The sequence below is a fragment of the Festucalex cinctus genome, chromosome 11 (assembly GCF_051991245.1).
Source record: "Festucalex cinctus isolate MCC-2025b chromosome 11, RoL_Fcin_1.0, whole genome shotgun sequence".
Taxonomy (NCBI): domain Eukaryota; kingdom Metazoa; phylum Chordata; class Actinopteri; order Syngnathiformes; family Syngnathidae; genus Festucalex; species Festucalex cinctus.
The window spans coordinates 14,145,577-14,155,825 of NC_135421.1; the positions used below are offsets into that span (position 1 = coordinate 14,145,577).

Genomic DNA, 10,249 nt, shown 5'->3' on the forward strand with positions numbered 1-10,249 from the left:
CCAGTGAGAGTTGTGAGGTCACGGCTTGATGAAGCCAACAGCACCACATCATCTGCAACGAGCAGAGATACAATGCTGAGGCCACCAAACCGGACACCCTCAATGCCTCGGCTGCACCTAAAATTCTGTCCATAAAAGTTATGAACAGAATCGGTGACAAAGGGCAACCTCGGCGGTGTCCAAACCTCACTGGAAACTAATCCGACTTACTGCCGGCAATGCGGACCAAACTCTGACACCGGTCGTACAGGGACCGAACAGCCCGTATTAGGGGGCTCAGTACCTCGTACTCCCGAAGCACGTACCCCCACAGGACTCCCAGAGGGACACGGTCGAACGCCTTCTCCAAGCCCACAAAACACGTGGACTGGATGAGCGAACTTCCATGCACCCTCGAGGATCCTGCCAAGGGTGTAAAGCTGGTCCGCTGTTCCACAGCCAGGACGAAAACCACACTGCTCCACCTGAATGATAGATTCCACTTCCCGACAGACCCTCTCTCCAGCACCTCGGAATAGACCTTACCAGGGAGGCTGAGGAGTGTTATCGCTCTATAGTTGGAACACACCCTCTGGTCCCACTTTTTAAAAAGGGGGGATCACCACCCCGGTTTGCCAATCTAGAGGCACTGTCCCCGATGTCCATGCGATGTTGTAGAGGCGTGTCAACCACACATCCAGAGTCTTCAGGTCTTCAGGAACACCGGGCGGATCTCATCCACCCCCTGCGCCCTGCTACCGAGGAGCTTTCCTACCACCTCAGTGACTTCGACCCCAGAGATAGGAGAGCCCACCTCAGAGTCCCCGGACTCTGCTTCCTCAAAGGAAGACGTGTCGGTAGAATTGAGGAGGTCTTCGAAGTATTCTCCCCACCGACTGACTCATGACGTCCCAAGTTGAGGTCAGCAGCACCCCATCCCCACGATACACAGTGTTGATGGTGCACTGCTTTCCTCATTATTGTTGTTATATGGTAATTTGAAATAATAGTTTCCTTTTATTACAGAAAATGCCCCCCCCCCCCCCCCCCCCCCCCACACACACACTTGACTGAGAAGTATTTTTCTGTTTTGTGTAATTTTCCAAGACCTTTCCATTGGATAGAAAGGCATAGTAGGACTGTTTTTGTTTTTTTAATCCAAAAGTTGTTTTTTGTGTGCATGTGTGTGTGCGGTAATATAACAAGTTGCTTCATATGGCTGTCTTTTATATGAGAATTCCGTTGCTTTTTGGTGCTTTTCTGTCCAGTTAAACAATGTTATACTTGTTATTTAAAAAAACACATTTTTCCTTTTATTGAGTTGAGAGAGTAGCAGCAGTATTTTTTAATTTTTATCTTTTTAATCAAAATATTCACAATTTAGTCATAGTTTTTTTGCAATTTAAAAAAATATTAGTTGGACAAAAACATGTTTCATGTTAATGTTCTTAAAATATTTGCATTCAAACTGAAATGTTTTTTGTCAAAAAAAAAAAAGAAGTTTTTTTTTATTTATCTGATGGTAGTAATTTTTGCTTTGGGTAATAGAACATAAAGTTGGCGTACAAAAATGTAGATGAGCATAAATTAATGGAGCAATAATAAATGTGTATGAGCATAAATTGAATAAATATAGCATAAATCAATGCACACGGCCCGTAAAAAAAAAAATCTCCCTACAATGAATAGTATTAGAAAGAAAACAAAAAAACAAATACTAATGATTCCTGCAGACACAAACGTTTAATCAATCAACAGTATTTGGATTTGCTTGTACAATCAAAACATTGTTAGTGCAAACAAAGACAAGAACATTGCTGGAAACTTCAGCAGCAAACCTGCAACAATATGAATCTTATATTCAGAGCCGAGCGGCACCACTTGTGATAATATTCATACTGAAGAATAAATATGCCATAAAAGGTTTCAAGATATACATATCAGGAAGAGGGTCTCAGGAGGTGTTTGTAGAAATGACTCGTCATTCCAATCTCAATATCGAGTAAATTACGTCATTTCATAACATATCACGACAAAAACAAAAATTGCCATATATTTGGTTTGGATGATGAACCTCATGAATTCAGGCAACTCAAAAATCATCAATCCATAATAGAAACGATCTGTGAATAAAATAAATACAATTACATGTCAGTGCAGGCCTTTTTAAACCATTACACATTCAAGAACATAAACAGAGGAATCCCCAGAAATGGCTTGAGATTCTGATATTCACTTTTGGGAATCCAGAATGGAAATCTAGGAGGCTACTGGAAGTATTACAATTGATCATGAATCCTGACTGGATCATTCTCCCCACTACCAACAGCCGTTGTATATGCGGACAATCAAAACAAAACATCCAAATCCTTCGGGGACAACTCATAAGATCATTCAGGAACAACGGAGCGGGATCGGCCAGAGATAATATCCAATCACAAATCTAAAGATTACATGTGACACGGTACGTGAGGGTGACGACGACAATGATAAAGGCGCTGGTTTAGAAGATTTGTTGTTCAAAGAGGATCTTCTCGAATCCTTGTGGAGGCGTGTGGTAGAAGTCACTGAACTGGCAGTCTAAGATGGCGCTGTCGTCCACTGCAACGGCAAACAAACAATCAAACAAACAAAACATTGTGACAAAAAAACTTAAGTGTGTCAACATTTGACAACACAAAATTGGTGGTGCAGGTTTAGTAGCTGTGACAAAACGTAAAAAATTTCTTTCCATAATGTTTTGTCAAAAGTGAACAGTGAAAAATAAAACCAAGTTAAATTAATAAAAAGCTAATTTAATGAAAAATAATCACAAATATTTAAAATAAATTTGTAATATATTTTCCACAGTGCAAGTACTCTTGCAAAGAACACACGTTAATTCAATGTAAACTTAATTTCATTTAAAATAATGACATTTAAATAAAGGTGTGAAATTTCACTTGATATTTTAAAACAGTAAAATACTTCCCTGAAATGTGCATGTTAACAAAAAGTGTAGGTTAAAAATCTAATGCCAAATAAAGTTAAATCCAGATTTAATCAAAGTTGTACATTTGCTGGCGCCGTGTAAATTTAATCCTTTAACCCATTAAGGCCTAAAGCGCCTGCCAAAACATGTCTCTGTTATTTTAATAGAATTCAATCACAACTTTCTTCTGTACTCACTTTAAGTGTGTACGCCATGGATGTACGGCACCACACTGCCCCCAAGAGGCCAAAATGCACAGAAACAGTCAATATCTGTTCTGTTTTTTCAGTTACTATTATTTTAGTTTATTCTATTCTTATTTCACTTATTTTTATTTTGTCATTGTCCTTTCAAGTTATATTATAAAATTGATATTTCAAGGATTCAAAGACTTTATTTTCTCAAAATTCAAGGATGCAAACATCCAAGGATTTTTTTTTCTTTTTGTCTTAACACATGAAATACAATCCCTGAGGTCCCAGGTTAGCCCAGTAAGTCACAAGACTTGTGAAAATAACAAACGATAAAAATAAGAAAAGAAAAGGTTAAGGCTGTACAGCAGTTGTAAAAAAGTAAGAATGGTTTTATTATTGACACAAATCTATACAATAACCTTGTATACTTTAATTTTTATATACGGACTTGTCATTCAACTCAGAGAATATTAATTGCTAAAGTAAAAGGAATTGGGGAAGGGGGTAATTTTATGCATTATATATATTTTTAATAAATATTTGGCAGATTAATCTGTATTTTCTTTTCTGGCAAAAATCTGTATCGGCCTAAAAAAAAAATGCATATCCAGTTTCCCGGTCTTAAAAGGCGAAGCACGGTCACACGCTCCCAGCTTTAATGGGTTAAAATGTGCAGACACTCACGTGAGGTCAGATTTGTTGTGCTTGATTTGAAGGAAATGTTGAATCCTTTCAAATTGGATGTAAGATGACAGCCGTAAAAAAAAAAAAAAAAAAAAAAACTGACAACATTATATTATACTGTAGTGAATAATTAATTTCTAAGTATGTAAGACATGCAAATAATTATGTTACGATGTACCACAACCAACAGAAAAGCAAAGGTTGCCCCAATGCGGCACTTCAAACTTCTGTCAAAAGGACTCTGTCAAAAATGTCTGATATTCTCCACAAGTGACAATGCACTTACCATAAACAACGGGGTACACAGTGCCTCGTATCCCCGATGCGGGACAATGCATGTTCTTTCCATTCAGATACAAGTTCATCTCCACATGATCATACGTGATGCCCTGGGGATGACATGATTTGAAGCATTGGGTACCACGTTGCAAATTATTTATACTTTCTCACAATGCATGCATATCCAATGTTTTCAATGCATAGTTGATGACAATGCCCTAGTGTCAAACGTACGGTCCGTGGGCCAGATCAGTCCCATCAGGGTGTCCAATCTGACCGGTGGGGCTAGTGAAGACATGAGCTGCAATTTTTAAACAAAATTAACTGTTGTTGCTAATTTTATCTACCAGAGGCGACACTGACAACCACTGAAAAGACATTAAGACATTTTCTCATGACATAATCTCTCAAGGCACATTATTCTGCCGTGGTACCCTGACTGGGAATCTCTGCTCTAGATGATGTCTCCATAATCTTGAACATATTATTATTAAAATAAAATAAAATAAAATAAAATAAAATAAAATAAAATAAAATAAAATAAAATAAAAACCTCATAGTTTAATTTGACTGTGGTATGTGCCCAAGAAAAGCATTGTCATATACGCCCACAAGGTATCACATCATTTTTAAACTGCAGCTCCCTCTGCTGGACTGGTGGGTCACTGCCCACAAATGAAGCAGACTGTCAAAGCTGAAAACAAATTCTGAACTGTTTCTATTAATTTTTTTTTTTTTTTAAATTGTTGTTACATTGTTACAAAACGTTCAATGTCCTAAATTACTATTACTTCCTCAACAGTAATGTATTTGTTTATAATTATGTATAATTGTGTTGCTTGCCCCATCCGCACTTCTCATCCTGTCACTTTGCTGGATATAAGCATATCGTAATCTCAGGACTAACACGTAGATCAAAATCGTGGCATTTTCATTTACGACGAGGTTAGTACTTCATTTATAAATACATAAACACGTTTCCAAATGGCACTCACCACTATGTCGCCCTCTTGAGGGAGATTGTTGGCAGGCAGGCGGTTCTTCTCTTCGCCGTTGTAGACGACACAGCCGTCATGTCTCAGGACGAGGCTGTTGGAGTCTCGGCCTAAAGGCACTTGATTGAGATTGGCTTTCTGCGTGGCCACGCCCACTCCCCACACACCTTGGAATATGAGCACAACAGACAGGAAAATCAGTCAATCACTGTGGATGGTACAGCAGACCCTTAAAAATCAAATAACCAAAAATGTCTGAAAAACAATTTTCTAACTGGTTCTAAATAAGAAATATGTCATTTTATAAACATTAACAAAAATATTCCTATTTGCACATTAATTGATACAATTGTAGGGCTAAAAGGTCGCACAAAAACGCAATTGTAATATTGATATGCTGATGACTGTGTATAAAGTCCCACAAACAAGTCCCCCTTCTTCACCGGATGAGCTCCTCTTTCCTCTTTCTCCGTTGTTAGTTATTGATTAATGATCAAGTCAATGACAAAAGAACGAAACATACACAGAAAAGCCAAATATGATTTGCATTGATATAGAGATTCACCTTCTGGCTATATACACCCGTAGCACATTTGACTTCAAAATTTGTTATTTTCCTGCTTTGCAAAAACATATTCATACATTTACACGTGTCAAATGGGGATTTCCACATTTGCGGCCCCTTCCCAAGGTTTCTTATTTGTCCTGATGTTTTTTTCCCCCTTGCCTTCTTGTGGTTAGATCAGTGGATGTCGTTAATATTTGTCAAGTGTGGGCTGTGGCCATGTGAAGCCCTTTGAGATTCTTTTGTCTAGTCAAAAAGTCACTTCCATGTAAGTTAGTCTTCTGGGCTTCCTTGGGGCTACAGTGGTAAACAAAAAAACAGAAAACAAAAAAGCAAAAAACACTACCTGTACAGTAAATAAATGATCAACAAATTGACCAGCATCAAACAAAGGTTGCACACACAACAACAACAAAATGAATGCTCTACATTCAATAGGTGAGGACTCACCAGTGGACTGGATCTTGAATTCAAAATAACTTTTGTTCTGGTGGAGAGGAGCGTTGGCCAGGCACGCTCCAGTGCCACATATCCTCCGGCCACTCTTCACTATGACAACATCTGTGCCTGCGATACAAAAGAGACAATCAGTCACTCCATCGGAATGCCTTTAAAACAAATGACAACTTAAGCAGTATCATTATTAAATGGCCCATAGGTGCGAATGTGTCTGTGAATGGTTGTCCTGCAATTGTACCCTGCCTTTCGCCCAAAGTCAGATGCGATGTGTCCAACACACCCGTGACCCTAATCAGGGTAGGCAGCATAGAAGATGGTGGATGGATAATTTAACGGGGAAATAGCAAGCAAAACTATAATCACAAAGAAAATATGTTCCCGATAAGGCAAACATTTGAGACGTCCAAATACATCCATGACGAGAAACGGCAGTTCAACGTGCTTAAAAGTGGAATCTGACTGAAAGCATTAAATATGAACAGGATGCTAGTGACAAGTTAGCTGAGGAGCAAAACACGCACGCGAATTTAGTGGCACGTCGGCATAAAAACCCACGAAAACGTAATTTACCCATGCGATGAGTATCTAACTGAACCGTGGGCATTTCTTTAAGCTGGATATGTCCCGATCCTCCATCGCCGCAGCAGTTTAGACAACACGTAAACATCGCCGCCATCTTTTACGCAAAAAACATTCAGCACCACTTCCGGAAACCGTCCATATATGAGGCCATTTCAAACCACAGCGACACCCCGAGGCGTAAATCGGAGTTACATCAACCTACCGCCCATCCAATCACAGTGGCAAGTTGGAACGGTAGGCAGTTGCTCCTGATGGCATGGAAACAAGGGAAGAAAAAAATCAGGGTCAAAATTTCCCACACGTGACTTTGTGACTATTGGATATAGCTGTTACATAACCATGTGTGGGTTACAAAGTGAGTTTGAAAGTAATGGGCAAATAAGAACGCTATCTGGGAATTCTGTACTTACACCTACTGCCAGCTCACTTTACAGCACTAACACGAGGATTGCGTCACAAAGTACTAATTCATAAAGACAACAATGCACAGTTTTTGATTGGAGTCCGCACACATCTACCACCATTTAAACGGGGAAGTCGACCTAAAAACTTTTTTTGTTTTACAATATGTTCTATGCAGTCCTATTAGTATAAACACGTATTCTGATTAATATTGCATTTGTGGAATCTGAGTTAAGTAGCAAAATTCAGCCGTTTTTATCCATCTTGTTGGGGGAGCTCATTTGTCCAAATGCCTTTTTCTTTGCTTTTGCCACTTTAAAGTCATGCATCGATTCTTTAGCTAACAGCCTATCAGTGATCAAATGCCACCCAAGGCCAACTTCATTTTGCATACACTCAACCAGGTCATTGAACTTATTGATGACAGCTGGTGTGTTTGCATCGTGCAGGATATCGTGACAGGTGAGCGTTTAAGCGTTGTTTGGTTTAATTTGCATATTTCATCACAATGTCGCACATGAACACGCACGTAGTGACAGAAGTAGGGCAGCATGAGAATGTGCACGACGCTAAAGTGGGGCTTAAACCCAAGTTGACAGTTTTTCCACGCTATGGCGTTTTGCATGGCAACAGTCCTTCCCGCCCCTTTACGTCACGCAGGGAACGTCGGCAAAAAGGCATCATTGGTAATAAACGTAAAAATGGTTATGAATGTATGTAAATTTGCATTTAAAAAATACATTCATTGTACATGTGTTTGTCGTAATTGACTAATTTGTATATTCGGTTATTATTTGAACAAAGATGAATTGGTGTTTGTTGTGTGTTTTATTATTATTTTCCGAACCTGGCGCGGAAAGGGTTGAACTTGAACCCGGAAGTATGTTGATGAAGTCTGCTCGGCAACAAGCGCCATGATTGCGTCGTAGAGCGCGCGTCTACACAGCAGCTGGTGAGTGAGCTATGCCTTTTTCTTTTTTTTAGCCCGCTTGTTACTATGCGCTCGCTAAATGTGCCACGGACACCGCGACGGGCTTCGTGACATCGATTGTCCGTCCACGGCGATGCTTTTCAGGGCTCGACGTCGGTCTGGGTTGTTTTTGACGCGTCCATTTTGATTTTTCAAAATTCATTTGGCCGAATGTTACGTGGCGTTCGACGTCTTGCCAGCGGAGACGGCATGTCACGCCATGCAAATGAGTTCCACTGTGGGGAAGCTCCAACGTGACACCTACTTTTTTTTTTTTTTTTTTTTTCCCTTTCTTGAGTGTGTGTGTTGACAGGAGCCCAACATGGAGCAGCTGGAGGAGGAGCTGACGTGCCCGATCTGCTGCGGTCTCTTCGAGGACCCCCGCGTCCTGCTCTGCTCGCACAGCTTCTGCCGAAGGTGTTTGGAGGCTCTCCTGGAGCCCCCCAGGGGTTCGTCTTTCTCCAGGTCGCCGTTCAGGTGCCCGACGTGCCGCAAGGAGAGCCCGCACAACGGCGCCAACAGCCTGCAGGTCAACTACTCCCTCCGCGGCATCGTGGAGAAGTACGCCCGGCTCAAGGTGGCGCCCAAGACGGGCGTGTGCGCCCACCACACGGCGCAGCCGCTCAACATGTTCTGCGCCACCGACCTGAGGCTCATCTGCGGCTGCTGCGCGACCGCCGACGAGCACCGGGGTCACCGCTTCTGCTCCCTGGAGGAGGCGTACGAGCGGGAGAGGCGCGCCTTCGAGGAACTGCTGCGCGGCGCGGAGGGCTGGCCGAGCGCGGGTGCCCTCGCCCGCCTGGAGACGCTGCGAGCCACCAAGAAGACGGCGCTTCAGGCGGTCAACGAGGACGCGCAGCGGGCGAGCGACTACTTCGACAAGTTGGCGGCCGCGCTGGAGAGCAAGAAGGGCGAGATCCTGTGCGACTTCGAGACGCACAGGCTGGCCGTCATGCAGGCGTACGACCCGGAGATAACGCGGCTGCGCGACACGCTGGACCGCCAGCGGAGCGCACTGACCGCGGCGGAGGCGTTCCGCGGCGTCACGGAGCCGCTCGGCTTCCTGCAGCACATGCACGACTTCCGACAAACGCTAGCGGCTCTGAAGGAGGAGGAAGAGAAGAAGGAGAAGCAGGAGACGCCTCCCGCTCGGACACCGCCGGAAGTCGGGCCGCTCGACGTCAAAAAGTGGGACGCTGTGAGGCTGGGTGACGTCGATAAAATGACGGTGCCCCAAGAGAGGTGGGAGGCGGCGGCTGGGAGGTCGCGCCGGTACAGGTGCTGGCTCGCCCTTGTCTTCTTGGCGTGGGGTCTCTTCTTGTTGACGTCCACGCTGATGTTTGTGGTGCCCGAAGCGGTGGCGGTGGCGGCGGCAGCCCGCGAGCACCTGTGTGAGGTGACCGGCGCATCCACGCGGGTCGTGGGCAATTTCATAGACACGGCTGTCACTTACATTGGCAGCTGTACGTTGATTTAATTGAAGAATAGAGCGTTTTTTATTTTTTTAAAAACACGTTTCTTCTTCGGAGATCACCTTTAAAACTCTACAGCCTGGATGCAAAATAAGTACATTCATTTCTTATACACTAATTATGTTCCCTTTTTCCCCATTCTTTAAGGTCTTGCCAAATAAAAGACAATCACACATTTTCAATGCTTGCTTGAATTAAATTGGATGTTACAATTGATTTTTAAAACAATATGTATGTATTCATCCACGCATGCATTTTCAAGGTGACACTCGTTTCATAATGTGGGATGCTTGAAATATCAAGAAACGAGGGTTGCAAAAACGTCATGAAAGCAGAAAAAGGCAGCTATCTTCCTCAGAAGTCATAGTTAACGTTAAAAATAATTGGTGATTAATTTACAAAAAAAAGAAAAAAGTCAGCTTTCTTCCAAGCCATAGTTAACGTTAAAAATATATTTGTGATTCATTTGCCAAAAAAATAAATAAATAAATACTATCTTCCCCACGAGCCACAACTAACGTTAAAAATATATTAATTTGTCTAATAGTCTATATCAAAATATGACACGTGGAAAAATTGCTTGGCCTTGTTGGTCATGCCTTATTCATTTGAAGTATAAACAAATGGCGGAAAAAATCACATCAAAGTATTTTTTTTGTTATATAATGCAATATGTTTTTCTTCTAATTACGTGGAC

General features: G+C 42.1%; 2 protein-coding genes across 8 annotated transcripts; one reads left to right on the forward strand and one right to left on the reverse strand.

Annotated features, from left to right (window-relative positions):
- Positions 1-1,703: 1,703 nt before the first annotated feature.
- Positions 1,704-7,678, reverse strand: spryd7b (SPRY domain containing 7b). 3 transcript variants are annotated; one of them, XM_077536796.1, is made up of 6 exons: positions 7,640-7,678; positions 6,911-6,956; positions 6,118-6,234; positions 5,103-5,269; positions 4,115-4,217; positions 1,704-2,580 (listed from the first exon to the last, which is right to left on the reverse strand). In XM_077536796.1, exons 1-6 carry the CDS (start codon positions 7,661-7,663, stop codon positions 2,483-2,485), a joined length of 555 nt encoding a protein of 184 aa, XP_077392922.1. In that variant the 5' UTR covers positions 7,664-7,678; the 3' UTR covers positions 1,704-2,482. The 3 variants fall into 3 exon arrangements, with proteins under 3 accessions (XP_077392922.1, XP_077392924.1, XP_077392923.1); XM_077536798.1 differs by lacking the exon at positions 7,640-7,678 and adding an exon at positions 7,119-7,411; XM_077536797.1 differs by lacking the exons at positions 6,911-6,956; positions 7,640-7,678 and adding an exon at positions 6,697-6,864.
- Positions 7,062-9,734, forward strand: trim13 (tripartite motif containing 13). Of its 5 annotated transcripts, none has more exons than XM_077536794.1 (3): positions 7,062-7,572; positions 7,971-8,062; positions 8,394-9,734. In XM_077536794.1, exon 3 carries the CDS (start codon positions 8,403-8,405, stop codon positions 9,555-9,557), a length of 1,155 nt encoding a protein of 384 aa, XP_077392920.1. In that variant the 5' UTR covers positions 7,062-7,572; positions 7,971-8,062; positions 8,394-8,402; the 3' UTR covers positions 9,558-9,734. The 5 variants fall into 5 exon arrangements, with proteins under 5 accessions (XP_077392920.1, XP_077392921.1, XP_077392916.1 ...); XM_077536790.1 differs by having other exon boundaries at positions 7,067-7,572; positions 8,379-9,734; XM_077536792.1 differs by lacking the exon at positions 7,062-7,572 and adding an exon at positions 7,629-7,796.
- The last annotated feature ends 515 nt before the right edge of the window (positions 9,735-10,249 follow it).